Below are 23,267 nucleotides of genomic sequence, written 5' to 3' on the forward strand. Positions count from 1 at the left end.
TGAAGAATAATGAAATATTATTCATGGAAGATGCTTGGACTTCTCAAATAAAAAGCTCCATATAAATAGAAGATATTATATTCTAAACTGTGGCCAAGAAGGGAGAGAAACTAACACATGATCGCAGTATGTGAATCAACTTTAGTTCTGGCCCTAAGTATTGGATGGCCTTATTATCTTTTTTGTTATATTATAAGGAAGCATTAGATATAGTTATTGTTTTCAGAGGAACTGCTTCTGCCTGGAAGTCCTAGCCATTAATGCAGGTTGAGTCTTTGGGGAAGAATTCATCATTTTCTGTTTTTTGAGAGAAAGCCCATGATAGGCCACTGTGTCCCTGAACTCGATGATAGTTTCAAATAAAGCACCTGAACTCTATAGTTTTCAGAGAAATAGAAAGAGGTGCTGGCTGCTGTTGATGGCTAAGGTTGTCATGTTACAGCTCTTATTTGTTGGTCAGTTTTACGAGAGTGAACTGATTTATAATCATCAGGGGAGAAAGGTCAATTTGTGGGAGCAGATTTCCCATTCATCACCATACTCTATAGCCTTGTTGCTGATTTTGTTTTCTGATATCAAAGTAGTCATTTTGGTCTTGCTAAAGCTTTTCCTCAACTGATATATTTTTCTGACACAAACAAGGGAGGGCTGCATACGTCAGATCTTGTGTTCTTCCATTTCAGCTACTTTAGACCAGGATAGCTGGTGCCAGGGTGAACGATGAGGAAGCACTCCCTAATTGATTTGGGGTGACTGGGCTTCCACACTGAAACCCTCCCCCCTACTCCTCCTCACCTCTACCTCTCTCCACCCCAACCAGTTTCAACAGTCTGAGATGATCTATGGAGTCAGAAGAACTGGATGTCACCAGAGTTATGACACCAGGAGAAAAACAACTTGAAATATAGGTTAAGAAGTCATTTCATAGCTGATAGAGGCAAAATCACCGTTCTCCCTCAGACGTCAGGTTTAACATTCATGCCCATGAAGTATAATAACCTTAGAACATCAAAGATCATTGCATCCTGCCAAGAAACCCTAAGTAAATACATAAGGTGAAAAACATTTGTAACTTGGATGTAGATCACAGTGTGGCCTATAGGATCATTAAATATAATCTATTACTATGGAACATATATTGTTATTGTATTAAATAACACTGGATGTGTTATATGAGATATACTTCCTCTTACGTAAAATTGTAATTGCAATAATTTGTTTCTAAACAAAAGCGCTTACAAATAAGTATATAAGATACAGATCTCATTCATAGCAAATTTAGTTATGTTTATTTAACCCTTAGCTCACCCTCGTGGTGTTTAGATTGTTACGTGTAATTGCTGGATTGTGTCAATACCATCTGACTGTCCTAATCAGGGTCGTTAGTTATCAGAAGTTAAAGTTTTTGTTTATCGTGTTCTTCATTTATACTTCCAGGGCCTAGCACAGTGCCTGGCATGATGAATTCCTTTTTTTTTTTTTCAGAAATGAACATTTATTGGTATAGAAAATCTGATTTTTGTGGCCTCTCAGAATTCTACATGGGAAGTCTGTGCAAGTCTCTGGGATCTGGCCATCCCTGAACTCATGTAAGGGTTTCGCTTATCACCCTTCTTATCTAAAACTAATCTCAGCATCTTCCCCCTTCCCCTTTTGCATGTCTCCATTTTTTGTATGGATATGATTTTTTTCTTAGAAGCTATGATGAAAACCTCCTAACCACATTTGACCTCTCTCTCCTTGCACAGCATGGCAAATCAATAAAAACCTTCCAGGAAATTTTCTTTACAAATGCTTCTTGTGTTCAAAATGTTACTTCCCTTAGTCTTCTCCCACTTAATGTTGACTTGTTGGTTGATCTGTTTAGCGCTTTTATTTTTTTTTATTTTTACTTTATTTTTTATTTTTTTAAAGCTTATTTTGTGTGTGTGTGTGTGAGGGTGAGAGAGAGAGAGGGAGAGAATGAGCAGGGAAGAGGCAGAGAGTCCCAAGCAGGTTCCACCCTGTCAGTGCAGAGCTTGACATAGGGCTCAAACTCACAAACTGTGAGATCAGGACCTGTGCCAAATCTAAGAGTTGGCCTCTTAACTGACTCAGCCACCCAGGTGCCCAATTACCCCTTTTATTTTTATCCTGGCATTTCCTGTCCCAAAACTGTGAGTGCAATCTATAAAAAAAAACACACTGTGGTCTGCACACAGGGCCCTCCAGAGAGTCTGCCTCCAATGCACATTCCCAGTGTAGCTCCACAGGTCCCAAACTGTCCTTTCTCACTCTCTGCGCCTGCTCCTTCCTACCGGTATTGTTGCTCATGCTGGAGCCTGTGCCCTTCCACTCCAACTGCTCCTGTTCATTCCAAGCCTTCCCATAAGGGTCAGTTTGGTAGGAGGGTTAAGCCTAGGACAGAGGTGTCTCAGTTCACAATTCCACTCTGTTCACTTGACATTTAACCTTACCCTTTCTAATGAGAGTTACGTTTTCAAGTTCTATAGGCCATCCAGTGCAACAGGACTTTTATGGGGTTTGACTTCTTTCCTTTTACAGCTGTATCTCGAAATTTGGATGACGGTTGCCATAAAATCCAAGATGGCATTTTAGAAAAGAAAAAAAGTGTTAATACTATGTCAGTGGCAAACCACAGAAGTATGCAGTTCCCTCATTTTGCATTCTGTTGCATCCCTTGCAAACTTTGGAGCTAGGGAGGACAGCCTGTGAGCTTCCAGGACTGCCCCACTCCCAGCCTGCAACACTGCCCTCCGGTGGCTTAGGATCCTCCTGGGGAAACTCCCTTGGGCCAACTTGCATCCGCGGGACTACCCTTGTGCTGCAATCAGCTAGTATGTTTATCCATGAGGTGATGGCTCTGCACCTCTGTCTTGTCCCTGCTCATAAAGCCACTGGTCTCAGGTCCAGTGGCTTTGATTGTCCCCAAACACAGTTGCATTCACAGAGAAGTCTGCAAGCCGCCAGTAATGGCTGCTCCTTCAACAGAGCGAGTGGTTCAGGTCACAACTTGTCAGAAGGAAGGGTCTTCTTGGAGGGTCTTCCACCCATCTGCCACTCAGCCGCTTCCTCCTGTGCGGAGGCTCGCTAGGCCTTTCACTGAGGAGCTGCTCACTCTTCTGTGACGAGGACAGTGTCATCCTGAGGAAGGGACAGCTATCACTACAGCTCTTGGACGTTCTAGTCTTTCTACAACGAGAGGGACAATCATTTCCTCTTTCAGGAACTGGCTGTTTGTTCCTGGTGAAAAGATGCCACAACAATGCCCAATGTGCAAACACTGGAGCCAACTCAGTAAGATAGTTTTATTCATGATGAGTGAAAACTCTGATTCCCACATGAAGCTGAATTGTAAGTCACCGTATCCTGGAGTTTTGCATTTTATGGGAACTGCCATAGGGATGCTAATTTTTATTTTTGCCAAATAAGGGCACTAATAAAAATCGATCTTGTATTCTGTCATTAAAAAAAAAAACCCAAAGCCTCTGATTGCTGCAAAAAAGGATATTACTAAATTGAATATATGTAGCTCTGTGATACTTATTTTTCTCAGGTCACTGAGGCTGGATGAAAACTGGCCCAGGAACTGCTTCTGTGCTTGGGAACCACTATTCTATGAAATTCATCCATTTAATTGAAGTATCCTCGAAGGTCCTCTTTCAGTTCAAAAGCTTTGGTACCCCATCCCCCTCTTGCCCCCTCTGCTAATGCGTATCTTCACAATATGTTTGAACAACTACTTGTTGTCCTGTATTGTCCTCTAGTGGTTTCATACATGGTTATCTTGTCTCTTCCAACCAGACTGTAATGCTAGGTAAATAAAAGGTACTAATAATTTGAATTTATTTCAATAATACACACTGGTGAACTATTTAGAGGATGGCAGGCTATTCACACATGTGTGTTTGTGTGTGTGTGTGTGTGTGTGTGTGTGTGTGTGTGTTTGGAGGTCGGCTGGAATCTTCAGTTTACATAGGTACGTAAATAAAAGGTGCATGTTTTTGAAGGATTAAAGGAGCTTTGTAAAATAAGAAAACAAGCCTTTAGAGTTAAAATCTCCATCTTCATTTCCTAATGAGCTTGGAGAGATTAACTACCTATTGAATAGACATGACTCTGCATCTGAAACACCTTTAATGTCTCTCATCATCTTTGATGATTTAGTAACGACGGCAGGGGTAGCAGGTAGTTGAGGTTCTCCCACAAAAATCAGAATTGTTTTTCATTTTAATATATTTTTTTAATTTAAAATATCATGAAGCATACCTTAGACTGACAGTTGAACTTCAATATTTATGACTTTCTGATTGCCCTAGCAGTTTAGAAAAAAACTGAAAATGAGCCCTCAAGTAAAATTTAAGTGGAAAAGATTAAAATTCAGAAGTATGGACTTTTTTTTTTTCATTTGAAGGCACACTCACTTTTTGCCGGAAATTTTATGGGCCAGCCCTAGCTTGCCTATATTTGACAGTCCTTGAAAAAGTACTTCATTTCTTTCTTGAAAATATATGAGCAGTTTTATTTTTTTGAAAACACACCCTCTGGATCAGCACAACTTTCCCTTCCAGTTTGAACACTCTAATTTTGACTACAAACCAAGCACATACTCCATCCATCCTGCGAATGAATGATGCAGATTGGGGCACAAACTGGGAGCATATGAGTGAGTGAGAGGGACAAGTGACAACATCATTATCTTTGGGGTAGTTTCACCTGCTATGATTTATGATACTCACATGGCTGATTTGTGATATGTGCCCAAAGCTATACCTTTTAGTGAATTCTTGTTGTTTTCCTGAATGAATTTGGAGATTCATATGTGTTAAGTCTTATGACAAAATTAAATCATATGTCCTTATCTAAGATACAGCTCTGTAATTGCTTTGTGATTTTTTTTCAAATAGCATATTTTTATAGCTACTTAATGGAGTACTTTATTAAACTTTTGAGGAGGGAGTAATAATATGACTATTTCCCTTCAAGGTGTATGTGATGCTGGGGCACCTGGGTGGCTCAGTCAGTTGACCGTCCAACTTTGGCTCAGGTCATGATCTCACAGTTCATGAGTTCAAGCCCCACATCAGGCTCACTGCTGTCAGTGCAGAGTCTGCTTCAGATCCTCTGTCTTCCTCTCTCTGCAGCCTCCCCTGCTTGTGCTCTCTCAAAAATAAATAAAACATTTAAAAAAAGGTGTATGTGATGTAACCTCATTACTATGAACTCAAACTGTTAACAAAAAAAGATTGTGGATGTGGCTTAAGAAAATGCATACAGTTGACAATCTCAGAAATGGAATAAGAATCAATTCTCTTTCCTCAAGAAGATTCACTACAAATGAAAATTTGGGGCGCCTGGGTGGCTCAGTTGGCTAGGCTTCTGACTTCAGCTCAGGTCATGATCTCACAGTTCGTGAGTTCAAGCCCCGTGTTGGGCTCTGTGCTGACAGCTCAGAGCATGGAGCCTGCTTCAGATTCTGTGTCTCCCTCTATCTGCCCCTCCTCAACTCGCACTCTGTCTCTCAAAAATGAATAAACGTTAACAAAATTTTTTTAAAGAAAAAATTTTGTACTTCATTGTTAAGTTCTAGTAAGACAGGCCTGTAGCATTGTCTAGTTTTTTTTTTTTCTTATTAATTAGTCCTGTCAACAAATATTTGTTGAGTGCCTGCCAAGTCTTGTTCTAGGTGCTGGGAGTGTAGTCGCAAATAGCACAGAAGAAACTCTGCCTTGGTGGGATTGATATTGTAATGAAACCTGATGAACTGGTTTATATTTTAAAGAAGCTTGTGAGTTTATTGAGCTTTATATAAAAGATCCAAATAGTTATCTATTGACGCCTTAGTAGTAAAAAAACCAAATGAATAATTCAGGGTTCGATTCCTAGGAGAATACTGTGTAAAGGGACATAGCAAAAACACTTTTTTTTCTAGATTTTGCATCTCTGCAGTGGTAGATACATACTGTGGTGAATAAAACTAACCCAGCTATGAAGAAAGTAACATGGAAAACAGAGAAATTGTCAGGATTATTCAAGAAGGCATTGTGACTTCCTCCCGAATATGTATGAAAACATTCTAAAAGGCATCCTTCCATTTAGCCTATGAAAAAGGTTTTATTCAAAACAGTATTTGAAAAAGCATCTTGCAACTGGCCAAATGTGGAATTTTGAGGATGGGGTAAAATTTCAGGCAGTCTTGGCTCTAGTTGCAAATGAGAAAGCAGAGGTTGGGCAACCACCTCTCCCCATCTCGTATTTCCCCCTTTCTCCATCTGACTTATGTATCCTGTTACACGCCATGAAGGGGGACAGGGGGAGTACTGGACATCCATTCTGACGACTCAGGCTTAAACCGCCTCCTCCATCATTCGTTTGAGCGTGAACAAGCCACCTTGCCAAGCCTCAGTTTTCTCATCTACAAAATAAGGATATGAATACCAATCGAAGAAGGTATAGGTGAAGGTTAAATATAATGTATGTGAAAGTGCTTAGAAGCAATTAAAAACAAGAATTAATATAATTAATCCCTCCTTAAGGAATGGAAATCAAACTCTGAGGAACACAGAAACTCTATACATTCTAAAGCCTGCCAAATGGAATGGTAAGTGGTGCAGTTTTTATTTCGGTCAGTTGTTTCTAACAGACTGTGCCTGTCAGTCTATGTCACAAATTATACGACGTAGGAGGCTGCTTGGTCTGCTGCCTACAGGAAGCCATGTAAAGCCCAACTTATTTTGATCCCCAGTTACTCACTCTTGCCAGGCTGGTCCCAGATGGAACTTTATAAGGGACATACTTTCTGTAGATATGACCAACTCTAGAACATGGGACATCAAACATTTCTCCTCCACACATCCAAACCTAAAGAAAGGAAATTTAAAAGTATAACAAAAGAGAACAGTACAATTCATATGAAAAAAGGAATTCTTAGTAGAATTCATAAACAATCTTATAATTGCTCAAAATCTCTAAATTAATAATTTCTATTTATCATAAATAGTTAACCAAGAAAAAGACCTCACATTTTTCAAAACCTAGATTCATAAAAGTTTAGAACCAAAATATGAGTTTAGTAAAGTCTAATTTCCATAGATAGCATTTTGGCATTTTTCTATTCTAGTAGAATTTGTTCACAAACATTGTGTGCGCTGACATTTAATGCTTAGACATCTTCTCATTTATATAGCTATTTGTTTTGACAATCTTGTGAAATCATTTGAAGAAATAGCATTGGAATTTAAATGCCATTTCAAAATTTTAAAACATAAAAAAATGGAATTTTAAAAATAGGTGAATGAATTAAAGAATGCAGACATATCCATACTTTAAGTGACATCCACATTTTGAAACTTCCAGGAAAGCTCATCTTAAAAATCATTGTTGCATTCTATTTTCTCCTACCCTGAATCTTTTCTTAGGTACAAAAAACAATTGGTTATTGATGTGGACTCAGGAAGTATTAAACTCAAGGTATATGTTAAAATATTGTACTTATATGTGGTAACAAAATTTAATGGGTTATTTTTTATCATGAATATTCACTTAGTCACACACTTAATCACAGTTTCATGTAACAGTGTACTTAACTATTAAAGGACAAATTATGACAATAAAAATACAGGCTTAATATATGCTAGACTTTTAGCTATTTTCATTTCAAGAAAAAGATTAAAAAGACTTAGATACTATAATGGTTAATTTAATATATCACTTGGTTGCACCACAGTGCCCAGATATTTGGTCAAACATTATTCTGGATGTTTCTATGGAGGTGTTTTTTGTTGTTATTGTTGTTTTTTTGTTTTTTTTTTGGGGGGGGGGATGAGATTAACATTTAAATTGGACTTTGAGTAAAGCATTATATCTTCTGTAATGTAGCTTATCCAAGGAATTGAAGACCCTCATGGAACCAAGACTGACCTCCCCCTAGCAAGAAGGAATTCTGCTAGTTGACTGCTTGTGGACTTGAACTGCAGCTCTTCCTTGGATCTTCAGTCTGCCAGTCTACCTTGCAGGTTTTAGACTTACCATGCCTCTTCAATCACATGAACCAGTTCTGTAAAATAAATCTCTCTCTCTTAATATATCCATATGCTGTTGGTTCCGTTTCTCTGGAGCACCCTGACTAATACAGATACACAGCCTGTCTTAAAGTGTAATATTGAAAGAGAGAAAGAAAGCTGTTTATGTCTTAGCTTACATTTGCTTCCAACTTCTTTCACTAAAAGGAATGACCCCCAAGCAAGACTAGTAAATATACAGTGATTAGGGTGATAGAAGTCCAAGGGCAAAGGCAATTCAATTACTAAAACAATACTCAGTTGCTCTAAATGAGTTCAGGACTATCCATAGTATCAATTTTAATGTAATGGGATATTTACTCATCTTTTAAATCAAGACATCAGAAGTATGCAAAGATGATATGAAGCTGGTAGGGGTAGTGAACATTCTAAACAATAGTACCAACATCTGGAAAGATGTGGAGAGACTGAAGCTATATTAGATTACACATAAAAAAGGCAAACGTAAGGTCTTTGTATCTAAAAATATCAACACTTCCAGAACTGGATGGAATGGAAAAAGACTAGCATAAAACATACATCACCAACATAATATGGAGAGTTTGGGGAGTAAGGGTGTGAATCTATCTGTCTGAAGTCTTATGCTAATTTCTAGGTAAATACTTTGTATTTCCTTCTGAAAAGAATTACCAAAGTGAGAAAGAGATACAAACTGTGTTTTAGAAGAAATAATGAAAAGAACTGGAGGATATGTAGTCTTGATAAGATAAAATTCAGGGAAACCTTTCTCAAATATTTGAAGATCCTAGTATTTGGAGGAGATGTGCTGTAGCACCTCAAGGAGATCGGATTAATAGCATCGAGCTATAAAAAGGCAGATTTCAATACAGTGGAAGGAAGAAGTTTCTAACAGAATGATTAAATGAGCTTCCTGCCTCACTAGATGTGTTGAAATCTGTAGTAGAAGACACTTTGGAGACAAATATGTAACTTTGGGTGGACAGTTGACCTAGCTGATATTTTAAGATAATCCTAATAATAAGAGTTAGCATTTATGAGTGTGTATTGTGCCCTTTTTTAATCTTCAAAACTCAATGACAGATTTTACTATTTCCCCCAATTAGATAGCTGTGAGAGTGGTAGTTTAGAGGCTGAGTAACTTGCCCAAAGCCACGTAACTGGCCATCCTGCAGAATGGAGATTTGAATGCTAGCAGTCTAACTCCAGTGTCCATATATTTGATCAATATTCTACCTATAGTCAGCAAACTTCATCTGTAAAAGTCAAAATAAATACTTTGGGCTTTTCAGGTCATATGGTTTCTCTTGGAAAAGCAACCCTAGTATGGCTAGCTATATTTCAATAAAACAGGCAAAGGACCATGGTTTGCTGGCTGCCATTTTTTAAGTTACAAAGTCCTTTGGAACACTGAAATTCAGTGATTCTAAGATAGACTTTGTGGGAGATTGTATTTTCCAAAACTGGACACCATACTATCTCCCACTGCACATACTCCTCTACAATGTAAACTTGGTACCTGTCATGTATTGGCGTGATTTCAAATTCACTGTTTATGACTTAAGAAAGTTGTTTGAATCCACTTGTTTATGATAAGGAGAAAAAAAGAGGTTATTTTAGAGGTAAATTTGTTTTGATACAAGATGGAGTAAATGGCGTCAGAATGTCATCATCTCATCTGTTCTCACCGAAAAGAGCTCAGTAGTTCAGCTGCTGAGGGGCCTCACTAGGGGCTTATGAACATAGCATATGAAGAAGCAACAATGATAGGCGGCCTTTTGACTATAAATATCGAGAGTTTGTGTGGACTGAGAGTGTCATGTTTGGGCAAGGCAACTCTTGGCTCATTGAAAATAGCTCTCCTAAGACCTTGGGGCAAGTAGCTCCTGCCACGGTAAAGGTGACTCTTTTACCAGCAGTGGCTAAAGCCTTGCAGCAGCCCTTGAAAATCTTCTTGCCCGTCAAGACTGGCACCCTTGTCCCCCAGCAATGTGCTCTAGTAACAGGGGACCTGGCTGCTGATGTCAGTCCAAGGGTGGCTAAGCCATCTCTCTTATAAAGGTATACCTCAACTAAATTTGGACTTCATTCCTCTCATGTCCCCTTGCCTAGAACAATAGTGTGATTAATCTGTCATTGATTTGCAGTATGCTATTTCTTCATTGACTCATTAAGAGATATTATCCTGTATTCTATTTGGCTTGTGAAGTTCCTGCAGTGAACCTGTGTTAAACAAATTGTTGGCAAAGACAGCTGAGGTCGTTACCAAGAGTTTGGGATTTTTTATAGGAGTTGGTCTGCTCTAATGAACTTTTTTTCCCCTGTCTATTCTGACATCTTAGATCAAATATAGTGGATGTAGTTATCTGAGAGATTATTTCCTTTTATTATTTCTGCATTTTAAAGAGGTAATATTTGGAAGCAATATACAAAAGATGAATGGGTGGGCAATTGGAGGGCAGAGAATGTTAGTCCTGTGTGTAATCAAATGTCAGTCTTTCTTGGTCAAAGGTAAACAAGTGTCAAGGCAAAGAAGTCTTTTTGTCATATTATCATCTTAGCTGGGAAATACTGATTTGTTGGCATGGGTATTTATGTATCATGAAAAAAAGGTGGCTTTATTACTCTCATCAGTTGGTGGAGATGGCCAATCTCTCCTGTAGGACTAGGACATGGTGACAAATGAGTGTAAGGTGTAGGGACAAGGCCCAGGTAATTCTTTACATCCTCTGACGTTAATCTACTTTTTTTTTTTTTTTTTGGTTCATATGGTCTTCTAGAATAGGTAGAAAGTAGGTAGAAGTAGACTAAATACCGTAGGAGAGATTTTGCCAGAGTAAGAATTGCCACAATAGAAAGTGAAATAAATCATGATTACCTTCCTTTCTAAGATATGTCAAAATAACCTATTGGACACACAGAAAGGAAATTCTAACTAATTCTGTTCAGAGGGTCACTATAATCTGGTTTTTAAAGATATCTGCAAAAGTTTTATAACGGTGTGTAACAAATTACCACAAACGTAATGGCTGAAAACAACACTCATTTATTATGGTCTCCCAGTTCTGTGGGTCAGAAGTCCATGTGGGCTCAGCTGGGTTCTCTGCCTGGAGTCTCACAGGGCTGAAATCTAAGTGGCTGCTGGGCTAAGCTCTTAACTGGAACCTCTGGGGAAGTATCTGCTTCCAGGTTCATTTAGATTGTTGGCAGAATTCAGTTCCTTGCAGTTGTAGGACTGGGACCCCCATTTTCTTCCTGGCGGATGACTAGACACTGCTGTTTTTTGCCCCATGAACTCTCCATGCCAGCGATGGTTAACCTCCGTCACATAGAATAGTCTTTACACTTTAAATCTTTCTGACTTCTTGTGCTACCAGCTGGAGAAAACTCTGGGCTTTTGAAAGGCTCATGTGATAAGGTTAAGCCACCAGGACCATAGTTCTAAAAACTATGTGAACTGATTAGTAAACTGAATTACGTTTGCCAGATTTCTTTGCTCTGTAATGTAACATAATTGTGGGAGTAAAGCAAGGAAGAGGGTCATCTCAGAATTCTGCCGGCCACAGTCTCCAATGAATCAAAATTCATGTTTTCCATTGATCGCCTACTCTTATTTTTAAGATTCTTCCCATCAGAAATTTTTCTTTACAGTTAAGTCAAATTCAGGAAACTTCTCAGATTTTTTTTTTTTTTTTTCTGGATCAAGATCTGAGCTGAGATCAAGAGTTAGATGCTTAACTGACTGAGCCACCCAGGTGCCCCCAGATTTTCTTTTATGCTAAATTGCGTGTTAAGGCAACTATAGAATTCTAAAATTTATTTCTCCATATTGCTACTATGACCACTTACAAATATGAATCTGTCACACCTCCATTTAAAATCCTTCAGTGTTTGTTACTGCTGGTAAGGTCAAGTCACTACTTCTCCATAAAGTCTCCAAGGCCTTGCATTATCGACCCCTTGCTTATGTGTCTGTCAGTCACTCTCTCCTGTCCCTACTTCCCCCCTCCCCACTCCCAACACAAATAAGGAATTGAAAATAGCCCAGAGAGAGTATGTGTGGGCTAGGAGATTCCTTACACAGACTCTCTGTGGGCTTAAAGGATATTTTTTAAAATTCATTTATTTATTTTGACAGAGTGAGAGAGAAAGCGAGAGAGTGAGAACCTGTGGGAAAGGGGCAGGGAGGAGGGGGACAGAGGATCAGAGGCGGGCTCTTTGCTGACTTCCGCGAGCCTAATGCGGAACTCAGGAACCATGAGATCATGACTCTCTTGGGCTATTTTTAATTCCTTAAGAAGCACTGAGTTTCCTTCCTCAGGGCTTGCTGCCATAAATTGTTGTCTCTAAAGGAATTCTCCCCTCCCTCTTGCCCTTTCCCTTCTTTCCTATCCTTTGTCTATTTCCTATTTATTTTCCATTTTTCAGCTTCACTGTCACCAGTGAGTCCCCGGATTTGGTTAGGACTCCCGTTTTATGCTCCCATTTCCATCCTGTACTTCCCTTTCACATAATTCATTAACTGAGTGAATAAACAAATACATAGTGAGCATTTACCATATGCCAGTCTTGTTCACTATGTTGGAGCCATGATATGTGACCAATTCAAAATTCTGAACAGTTTCTTTCAAGTAGAGACAGTAACTGTAGTTAAAGGATTTGTGTGTTTGCATAATGGTTTGCTTAGTGTCGGTCTCCCCTCACTAGACTAATAGTTCCATGACTGTTTTACTATATTACTATTTTATTATATCGCCAGCTACTAGTGAAGGGCTTAGCACATAGTAAATAATAAATATTTATTGAGTAATTGAGTGTGATCACCTCTATTTCCACTACACTTACACTTTTACTTATGCTTTTCCAATTTAGTGTTGCTTCTTACGAGCTCAGGGCCAACTTGCTTTTCATCATAAACACACCAAGTCAATTGTCTCTAATCTTAGACTTTTTTTGGTTCTATACTATGGACCTCACCAAACACTTCTTTATTTTGTTCCATCTTCCAATAACAGTGCCTATTTCAGTAGAAGCAGAAGCGTGCACATCCTGACATGCTAGAGAGATGTGTTTAGGTGACCGTGTGACAACATAGTTCTTTAAGAGAGCACAGCTGTGTTGGCGTTTATCAAATTCTTTATCTGTTCTGAAAGATGTGGTTTAAATTTTTAAAAGACACTTCCTGGTAGTATCATGTGATGATTTCTTAAAACACAAACCAAAACTATGGCATTGTCATGCTTAAAGCATTTAATTCTTGGAGAAGTATTTTAAATGTATAAATACTGTGTCTTCCTTTGACAACATAAATATTGTAAAGCAATGTTATTTTACTCATGAATGAGCACGGAGCATTTTTTTTCCGTAATGTATTTCAAATTGACTGAATAATTGAATGCTTGCCTTATTTTTTAAAATCACTTTTCACTATCGGTCACAAACTGGAATTTAGACATAGAGGATGTTAAATTAAATGGAATCATACAATTATACCAGTCATGTGAAATATGAAATCAGACTCAGTAAGAAATTGACTGTCAGGAGGATAGTAAGGGAATATTATTATCGGGTATAATATGAAACATAATATATACATGGAAGCGGTGATCTAAATTCTCAAAATTATTTATTTGTCCATTCAATCCAAAACCTGCTATCTCTCTAACCTTATTTCCTACTCTTCTTCCCATGCCTCTCTCTGCTCAAGCCATTTGGCTTCTTTTCTATCCCTCCAACACGCCAGATACCCTTCTACCTTAGGGCATTCGTACTGGCTCTTCCCTCTGTCTGAAATTGTCTTCCAGAACTCCGCATGGCTAAATCCCTCCTCTCTTTCAAGTCTTAGCTTTAATCCTCTTGCCCCAAACATCCTCTTATCCTGCACCCTGAGTCTTCTTCACTCCTTCTCTGTCCTACCAGCACTTACCACTTTCTAACTCAGGAGATAACTCACTTACTTATTATGTTGTTACTTGTCTGCCTCTGTCCCAAAAAGGCAAGGGTCTTTGTGTCTTTTATTGTGTGATATAGTCTAAGCACCTCGGACAATGCCTGACACATAGTTGGTGCTCTGTATTTATTGAATAAACAAATTACTGGTCTATTGGTATAAAGTGAGGTTAATTCCAGACAATTGTTGTTTAACGATACTCCACCATTTAGTTGCCATTAAAAAACAACAGCTGTGATCTCTAGCATACTCAAATACGAATTTCAAGGTAATAAGCTCTCTTGAGCTTATTTTCATTCATATCTAGATTATTATAAAATAAAGAAATGGCTAATGTTAAAAATACAACATACTATTTACAAATAAGTAATTCTATTTCTGGGACTGGAAAATCACTCTCTAATTGTACGGTAGGTCTTGGATGGGCTAAGTTTGAAGACCTTCTCAAGAGTAAATAGTACCTCACTACCATTTATCTAGGAATTAAAATATTAATTGTTAACCTAAAAAGCTTTGGTGTGCAGATATCGAAAAACACCATGTCTGTCATTAAACTATTCTTCTGGGCTAGATGTAATAAAAACTGCATCTTTCGTTTGACTTGATTTAGGGGAGACATACCCATACGCACCATTGCTTTGCTGTATTCTTAGAAAACTTGGGCTTTGAGGTTATTCTGTGAGATCAGGAGGAAAAAAAAGAGCAGCTTGTTTCGACCTTTCTCACCCCCCCTTTTCTATTTGTTGATCAGAATATAATGAAAGCAGAAATTGGTAAATGTATCTACAGTCTTTAATGAGGACATGGTAGTTTCTAGTCTCAGGGGAGAAGCTCTCATTTCTTGAACCATCTGCTTAGGATTTCTTCAAAGTTAGAAAAGCTCTGTCATGTCCGTATAAAAAAGAGTGTACCCAAACTATTTTGCACTTAATGAGCTTTTAAGAGGCCTGGGTAGGGATGGCAGGACGTCAGAGGGTACGTTGTTCAGATCGTTGCTTTGAAGATGCAGTGTTCATATTTTGCAGTCGCGCGTAGCAGTCTTAAAAACAGTGATTAGGGTAGGGACTGGAGCAAAACCCCCAAGATGCATCACTTATCGGTTTCTTAAAACATTAAGTCTTGGAGAAGAAAGAAAAACAAGTGAACATCTTAAAAGTGCTTTTGTAGGTAAAATATTATGGCTAAGGACAAAATCCCTCATTTCCCTTAATTCATTATTCTACAGCTTAGAAGGTGCATTAGAGGCAAACTGTTTGCTTTTTATCATTATTTCCGTATGTCTCCTGATTTTGTCTACTGCTTAAATTTTCTGGATTCACCATCTGCTAAAAACAAATACAAGTTCTTTCAAAACTTTTAAAAATTGGCTTTCTATATTAGAACAGCAACTTTTTTTCTTTTGGGGAACTGTCCAAACATGTGCTTTTCCTTGGCCATGTAGTTGGCTTGTCAATCATAATACCTTCCTCATGGCAGGGGCAGGAACATGACTGAACTGAACTTCTTCCTTGAGGTTTCATTAGACTGGAACTACCTCTCTGGTAGTGAAGCAGAAAATAAAAGCCAGAGAGAGCTTCCAGAGGCCAAGTCCGAGCGGTGGAAGCAGAGTCTGTTGGAGGGAGTAAAGCTGAGAGAGACAAAGAGGAGATCTTCAAAGAAAGGTTTCTAGCAGTATTTGAGGCCTTATTTCCAGGCCTCCCAGGGGCTCACCCATTTCCTTGACTTTTTTGGATTGTTTTCATGAGTGTTCTCTCCAATTTCCCCTTACGTCTAAGTTAGGCTGAGTTGGGTTTCTGTCTTCTAGTAAGGTGAAGTATCAAAAAACCCAAACCAGGGGCGCCTGGGTGGCGCAGTCGGTTAAGCGTCCGACTTCAGCGAGGTCACGATCTCGCGGTCCGGGAGTTCGAGCCCCGCGTCAGGCTCTGGGCTGATGGCTCGGAGCCTGGAGCCTGTTTCCGATTCTGTGTCTCCCTCTCTCTCTGCCCCTCCCCCGTTCATGCTCTGTCTCTCTCTGTCCCAAAAATAAATAAAAAACGTTGAAAAAAAAATTAAAAAAAAAAACCCAAAGCAAAAAAACACCCTCTCTTTTTGAATAGTGACAGTTTGAAAGTCTAAGAGTGTCAGGGGTGTACTTTGAAACTAGCACATTAGTCAAAAGCTACTCGGAGGAACTGTCATTGAAACAAAAACTTTTGCAAAGCCAAAGTTCTTCTAAGCTTCAGCGGATAGGCAATTCATTTTTTTAAAGTAATATTCAATATGAAGAAATGTCATCAAAAAAAATGTGAGCACTCCTAAAGGCTCGTAGTGGCATTTGCATGTTATTTTTATCTTGGGAGAGAAATTGATACACTTTTATGATCTGGAACAGTGGAAAGAACACACACACACACACACAGGGCTTTGAATTGAGCAGGTTTTCTCCCCTTTTCTGAGTCTTCTTGTCATCTTCTATTAAGCTGGGGTCATGTGTTTCCTTCACGAGGTGGTTGTAAGGACCAAATAATTCACATAGTACCCTTATGTGGCCCATAATAGTACTCAAGAATGGTGGTCACAAGATATACATACCATACATGATATGGCCCACCTTTATTCTTCTGGTATTTTGGGTCTCTATGGGGTGGTTGTTGTCTATACACATGCTGATCACTCTGAGAGGGGTCAGGGCATATGACAACACGCAAGTCTGTGAATGTGCGTGTGCGAGAGAGGTAGAGATTGTATTCTCAGTTGTCACTCTCACAGTTTTAGAGAAGAGGAGGGAAGTTGTGGGTCAACTGATGTTGCATGTTGTAGGTTGTGGACCCTCATGTAGAATATAGAAAATATTGAATATAGAAAACAAATTCTTATATCTGTACAGTCAATGTGTATATATACTTTGAGGCTGTCTATGGTATTGTTACTGAGATTTGGGGTGAAGGGCTTGAGAATCATAAGGAGAGATTTTTTTGCCTACTTTCTATACATATGCCTTTTGAGCTGGGGGGCAAGGTGACTTGCTTTATATAGATTTACACACCAGAAGAATTGCAGTGATTACACTGTATTTCATTTTTCTTCTTAGGGAAGAATGGTGGCCAGAAAAATACAAAAACGTGAACAAAATGTCGGTATTAGAAAACAATTTCAGCAGGAAGTCAAATTGACCTTAACACAGGTACTGAATGCTGTGTAAATTGTTATATTTTGCCCACTTTACAACCATCTATAAAAGCTAAAATAAAATTAAACAGGGAATTAGGAAAATGCCATCAGACCTAAAGGAAGTAACAACTGGAAGGAATTCAGACTTGCCGCTAGGTTTGTATCTAATGGACATAAAACTTAACTTGAAAATGCTCTGTTACACCTGAGGTACCTTTTGTCGGGTAATTGAAATGAATCTCAGACTAGCGTGCGAGACATTTAACAGCTGTTTCTGTTTATCTTTGAGTTTCTGAATGAGTTTAGAGTCATTTTAATATTTTCTTTGGAAGATCAATTCTGGGCATGTTGAATTAAAATGGTTATTTTTATGTCACCTAGGCTAAATATTGTAGGAAAAAACCCCATAGGAACAACTCTAGATATTTTCTTGTGTATCTGAAGGTATAGTGTGCCATAAAAAGGCTTCTGTCACACTTTAGATATAAACCGCAACTATACTTTGAGGTACTTTGCAGGCTTGAAAGTAAGAAGAGACCTCTAATATACTGTCTCATAAAAGCAATGAGAAGGTATATAAAATATTTTAGAATCATCCTTGGCATAAAAAGGATTTCTAATGAGCACACTTTATAAGCCTGAATTTATTTCTAACAAAACCATTTGTACAAAGCGTTGTCATGATAGTTTATATAGAGGTGGCTTAAGGGAAAAAGAGTGCATTTCTAAAATGAGATTGAGTTGTGCCTTCTAGGGAGGCAAATAAACAATTTCAGGAGTATAAATTCAACACCCTTGGAGTTTTTTGTATTTTTAGACAACTATGGAGAAAGTGAGAAATGCTTATTAATTAAAACTATAGGTTTTTTTTTGCTGCTGGACTAGATGCTAAGTCCTGGGAACCAAGGGTATGGAGATTAACAAGCATGGGCACTGGGGGACAGAAGGACTGGCTTGGGGACAGTCACCTGGGGAGAAAAACCTTCTCTGGGATGCTGTTGTGTCATTATTCTGTAATTTCTCCTAAGAATCTAATCAGTGAGTCATGTATACACGGGGCATTTGCCGCGAGCAGTGGCATGGTGGCGGCTGGCTAGGAGACACTCAAGGCTGAAGGAGTGAGAGGAAGAGGGAAATGAACCTCCCTGCAGTCCAGACCTACGTATGGAAGGGAGGCCAAGACTGAGAACACCACTGCACGAATTGCAGATTCTCTTTGTTCAAGGGTTTTCAAGTGAACCAATGTCTTTGCTTTAGCTCAGAAATCTTGGTCTATCTGTACCTGGATTTGTCTCTAGAGTTTGTACGTAAGCAGTTCTAACATCCATGTAAATATATATTCACATATTTAAAAAAATTTTTTTAATGTCTATTTATTTTTGAGAGAGAGAGAGAGAGAGAGAGAGAGAGAGAATCTGAAGCAGGCTCCAGGCTCCAAGCTGTCAGCACAGAGCCGACTCAGGGCTCGAACCCACAAACAGTGAGATCATGACCTGAGCCGAAGTCGGACGCCCAACCAACTGAGCCACCCAGGCACACCAATATATATTCACATATTAAGGCAGATTTGGATGTATTTTAAAGTTCTTTCTGACCACCCAATCTATGCTCACCACCGTACCATTAAAGCTCTGACCACCCATTCTAAACCTTCTTCACTCAGAGAGTAACAACGTGAAGGGCCTATGAAAACCCAAAGAGACCGTATATGGGTACCCAGTCAGGTATCAAGCTTAACGTGGTAGAAATGGGGGGCCTTTAAACAGTGTAACTCATCCAACCCATCCCCCCACCTAATAGTAAAAATAAAGCTGTTGCGTTTTATTTAAAGTCCACATTGTAACTAGATAATAATTAACCAGTCTCTTATGGACACTTAAGTTTTCCTCTTTTTCATCAACAAAAACAAGTTGAGATAAACATCTTTGTATGTGTGTTGTTGAATACATGTGTGAATCTCGCTGTGGGTCATGAGAATAGAAATGAAATTGGGTTAACACGGAGGCACGTTAAACATTTTGTAAGATTGTTTCTAACTGCTCCTAAAGAGGGCATATAACGTTTCATTACTGTAATTGGCCGCGTTTGAGAGTGTCTCTTCCTTCACTCTGACAACGTGTTGTGTTATCAAAGTTTAGATTGTTGCCAATCTAATAGGTGAAAAAGATATTAGAGTTTTAATTTACATTTTTCTTGTCATAATTGAAAATGAATAACTTTTGATATTTAAGAGTCATTTGTATGTCCTTTCTGTGAGCGGTCTCAATATTTTTATTATTTGGCTTTTCAAAACTTTAATCATATTGATTTGTAGTTGATCTTTCTGTATTAAGGGTATTAGTTGCAAATAATTTTGCTCAGATTGCCATTTGTCTTTCGTGTGTTTCTTCCTTGCAGAACTTTTAAAACGTTTATTTATTTTGAGAGAGAGAAAGAGTGTGAGTGGGGGCGGGGCAGAGAGAGAGAGAGAGAGAGAGAGAGAGAGATAATCCTAAGAAGGCTCCACACTGTTAGCACAGAGCTGAATGCGGGGCTTGAACCCACAAAGACTGTGAGATCATGACCTGAACTGGGATCCAGAATCTGATGCTTAATTGACTGAACCACCCAGGTGCAGAATTTTTATGTGGATGAATTAATCTTTCCTTTCATTGCTTCTAGTGGATTTTTTGTTTTTTAAAGTCACATTGAGGAGGCCTTCCCCATTCCAGTTCTTCCAGGATTTTTGTAGTTCTTATGCATTTTCATTTTTAATGCTTAAAATAATTCATCTTCTAGGAGCTCCTGGGTGGCTGAACATCCAACTTCGGCTCAGGTCATGATTTCTCAGTTCGTGAGTTTGAGGCCCTGGTCGGGATCTGTGTTGAGAGCTCAGAGCCTGGAGCCTACTTTAGATTTTGCCTGTCTCTCTCTCTGCACCTACCCCGCTTGTGCCCTGTCTGTCTCTCTCTCAAAAATAAATAAACATTAAAAAAAAAAGATTTATCTCCTTGGGATTTATTTTTGTATGAAGTGTTCTATAGGGATCCAATTTAATTTTTTTTTCTCCAGAAGAGTAGTTGTCCTATACTATTTACTCAGAAATCAACCATCTTCCTCTTGATTTGAAATGTTAAGCCTATCTTATACTAAATTCCCATATTTATCTGAATTTATTTAAATTCTGTGCCAAAGATATCTCTGTTTATTCACGCAAATTTTATTATGTATTTTATTATCAGCTGTGATTAACCCTCTATCATTGTTTCTCCAGAACTTTTCTCATTATTCTGTTTATCTGTTTTGACTTATAAAGTAGAAGCACTCTGTCTAGCCACCCTCCAATAAAATTCATGTTACCACTTTTGCTGAGATTAAATTTATGAGCATGCTTGGGGAGAATTGTCTTCTTCATGAATTTCATGTCTTTGAGTCTTTATATGTCTCTCAGCAGCATTATAATCTTTCTTCATCAGGACTAGGACATTTCTTGTTTATTTCTAGCTGTCTTTTTCCCTACCATTATAAATGGTATCTTCTTTTGGGGTTGTTTATATATATAAAGGCTACTGTTTTTTATGTATTTACACACACACACACATATACACACACACCCCACATAAATATTTTACCCAGGCAACTTACTAAATTTCTTATTGTTTGTAGTATTTTCCCAGTCGATTTCCCTTGCATTGTTCAGGTAGATATAGGGTAATATTATCTGCAGTTAATGAAAAATTTCACTCCTCCTTTCCAATTTTTATATTTCTTATATCATTTCTTACCTAATGGAATTGCCTGCTATCTCTAGAATAATATTAAATGATATTAAATAGTAATTTAATTCCTAGAGGTTTCTCTTTAAGCTAGCTGATGGTTTTTAAGTTGAGATACATCCATTTTACAAATATGCATTTACATTTAATCTTGCTAAGTATTAAGTATTTTGTTCAAATGTGGAGTGCAAAAGTTTATTAAATTCCTCTATATTACCTATGGAGATGACCATCACCCTATGAAAGCAATTTGACAATAAATTATATTTTAAAAAATGTGAAAAAAAAATGAATAGTTTATACCAAATAATTGTGACCAGCACAACTTCAAAATAAATTTCGTTTTTCTACAAAGACCACAAAAATAATATAAAATAAAATAAGAATAAATAAAGCAAAACAAAACAAAATAAAATAACATAAAATAAAATAAAATAACATAGAACAAAATAAAATAAAATGCACTCAAGTTGAATTACGTTAATACATATCCCAATATTGAAACACATCCATCAAAGATACACTTATTTTGGTGTATTAATCTTTGAATAGCTACCCCATTGTGTGAGCTTTTATTAGTAGTTATTTATTTATTTATTTATTTTAATTTAATTTTTAATTTTTTTAAATTTACATCCAAATTAATTAGCATATCGTGCAACAATGATTTCAGGAGTCGATTTCTTAGTGCCCCTTACCCATTTACCCAACCCTTCTCCCACAACCCCTCCAGTAACCCTCAGTTTGTTTTCCATATTTATGAATCTCTTCTGTTTCTCCCCCCTCCCTGTTTTTATATTATTTTTATTTCCCTTCCCTTATGTTCATCTGTTTTGTCTCTTAAAGTCCTCCTATGAGTGAAGTGATATGATTTTTGTCTTTCTCTGACTGACTAATTTCACTTGGCATAATACCCTCCAGTTCCATCCACGTAGTTGCAAATGGCAAGATTTCATTCGTTTTGATTGCCGAGTAATACTCCATTGTATATGTATACCACACCTTCTTTATCTATTATTAGTTTTTAATGTTAATATTTACAAGTAAAATATGTGTATTTCTCTATCATTTTATGCTATCTTGGTCAGAATTTGCTATCAATATGCTGTCAATATTATATATTAATTTAATAATGAATTGTAAAGATTTCTTTCTTTTCTGATATTGAAGAATGGTTTTTGGAAAACATTGCAGTATGCATTCTTTAAAGATTTGTAAGAAACTGATAGCATTTGGTTCTTTATGTTTTGGAGATTGCCTTTTGAACGTTTTCTCTATTCTGTGGTCATTGGGCAGCATGATAGGCAGAATTCTGAGATGCTCCTCGCTAACCCCCCCTCCCCTCTTCCCCTCCCAAATCTCACACCGCGGTATACATGTCCTTTTATAATCTCCTTGCTTTGTGTGTGCTACAAACTGTGAATATGATGGATTTCACATCTGCAATTAGGTGACGTTATGTGACAAAGGTGAAGGGATTTTGCAGATATGATTATTGTCCCACTTTAGTTGACCTTGAGTTAATCAAAAGGAGATTATCTTGGGAGGGTCAAACCTAACAGGTGAGTCCTAAAAAAGGGACTCAGCTTTTCCTGAGGAAACGGATAGGAAGATTTGAAATAGGAGAGAAATTCTACTGGTGGTTTTGAGGAAGTAGGCTACCATGTTGTGAGAGGGTCAAAGAAGGAGCCAAAAGGCAAGGAACGGAAAGTGGTATCCAGATGAAAACCAATACAGTGAGGAGTTCAGTCCCACAACCACAAAGAAATGGATTCTGCCAACAACCCGAGGGAACTTGAACACGGATCTTTTCCCAGCTGAGCCTGTGAATAAGGATAGAGCTGGCTCAAAATTTGATTTCAGACTTGTGGGATTCTTAGCAGAGGCTCAGCTAAAAGACACTGGGCTACCAACCCAGAGACTGTGAGAAAGTTTTCTGTTGTTTTAAGCCACTAAGAGGCTTATAATGATTTTATTAAAAATCAATCATTTCACTCACAATCTGAAACTTATTTGTATAGAATTGAACAGACTAATCTCTTAGAACTATTGAAATTTTTTCTAAATTCTGATTATTGTTTCTTAGTTTGTGTATTTGTGTTTTCTTTCTTTTTTCATGGCCAGTTTTTTTAATGACCTTTTCTAATTGATCTGTCTCTCCATCTGTGACTCCCTTAATTATTTATTTTTGGCTATAAAGAACTAGCTCTTGCACCATCAGTTTTTGGTTTTCTAAGCCATTAATTTCTTTTTTAAGTTTATTAATCTTTTATCTTTATTTCCTTAGGTTTATTTCATTTTTCATTTGCAAACTGTATTTGAATATTTAACTTGCTTATGTTTATTCTTTCTTTTTATGTTGATATAAGAACT

General features: G+C 37.8%; 1 protein-coding gene across 1 annotated transcript in view; it reads right to left on the reverse strand.

The window, feature by feature from the left end:
* GALNTL6 (polypeptide N-acetylgalactosaminyltransferase like 6) overlaps positions 1–23,267 on the reverse strand; it is a 1,211,922-nt gene that overhangs the window by 102,279 nt on the left and 1,086,376 nt on the right. The window contains exon 9 of the mRNA XM_043555626.1: positions 6,754–6,861. Coding sequence (XP_043411561.1) covers positions 6,754–6,861 — 108 coding nt within the window. The remainder of the gene's footprint in view (positions 1–6,753; positions 6,862–23,267) is intronic.

Source organism: Prionailurus bengalensis, chromosome B1 (genome assembly GCF_016509475.1).
Source record: "Prionailurus bengalensis isolate Pbe53 chromosome B1, Fcat_Pben_1.1_paternal_pri, whole genome shotgun sequence".
Taxonomy (NCBI): Eukaryota; Metazoa; Chordata; class Mammalia; order Carnivora; family Felidae; genus Prionailurus; species Prionailurus bengalensis.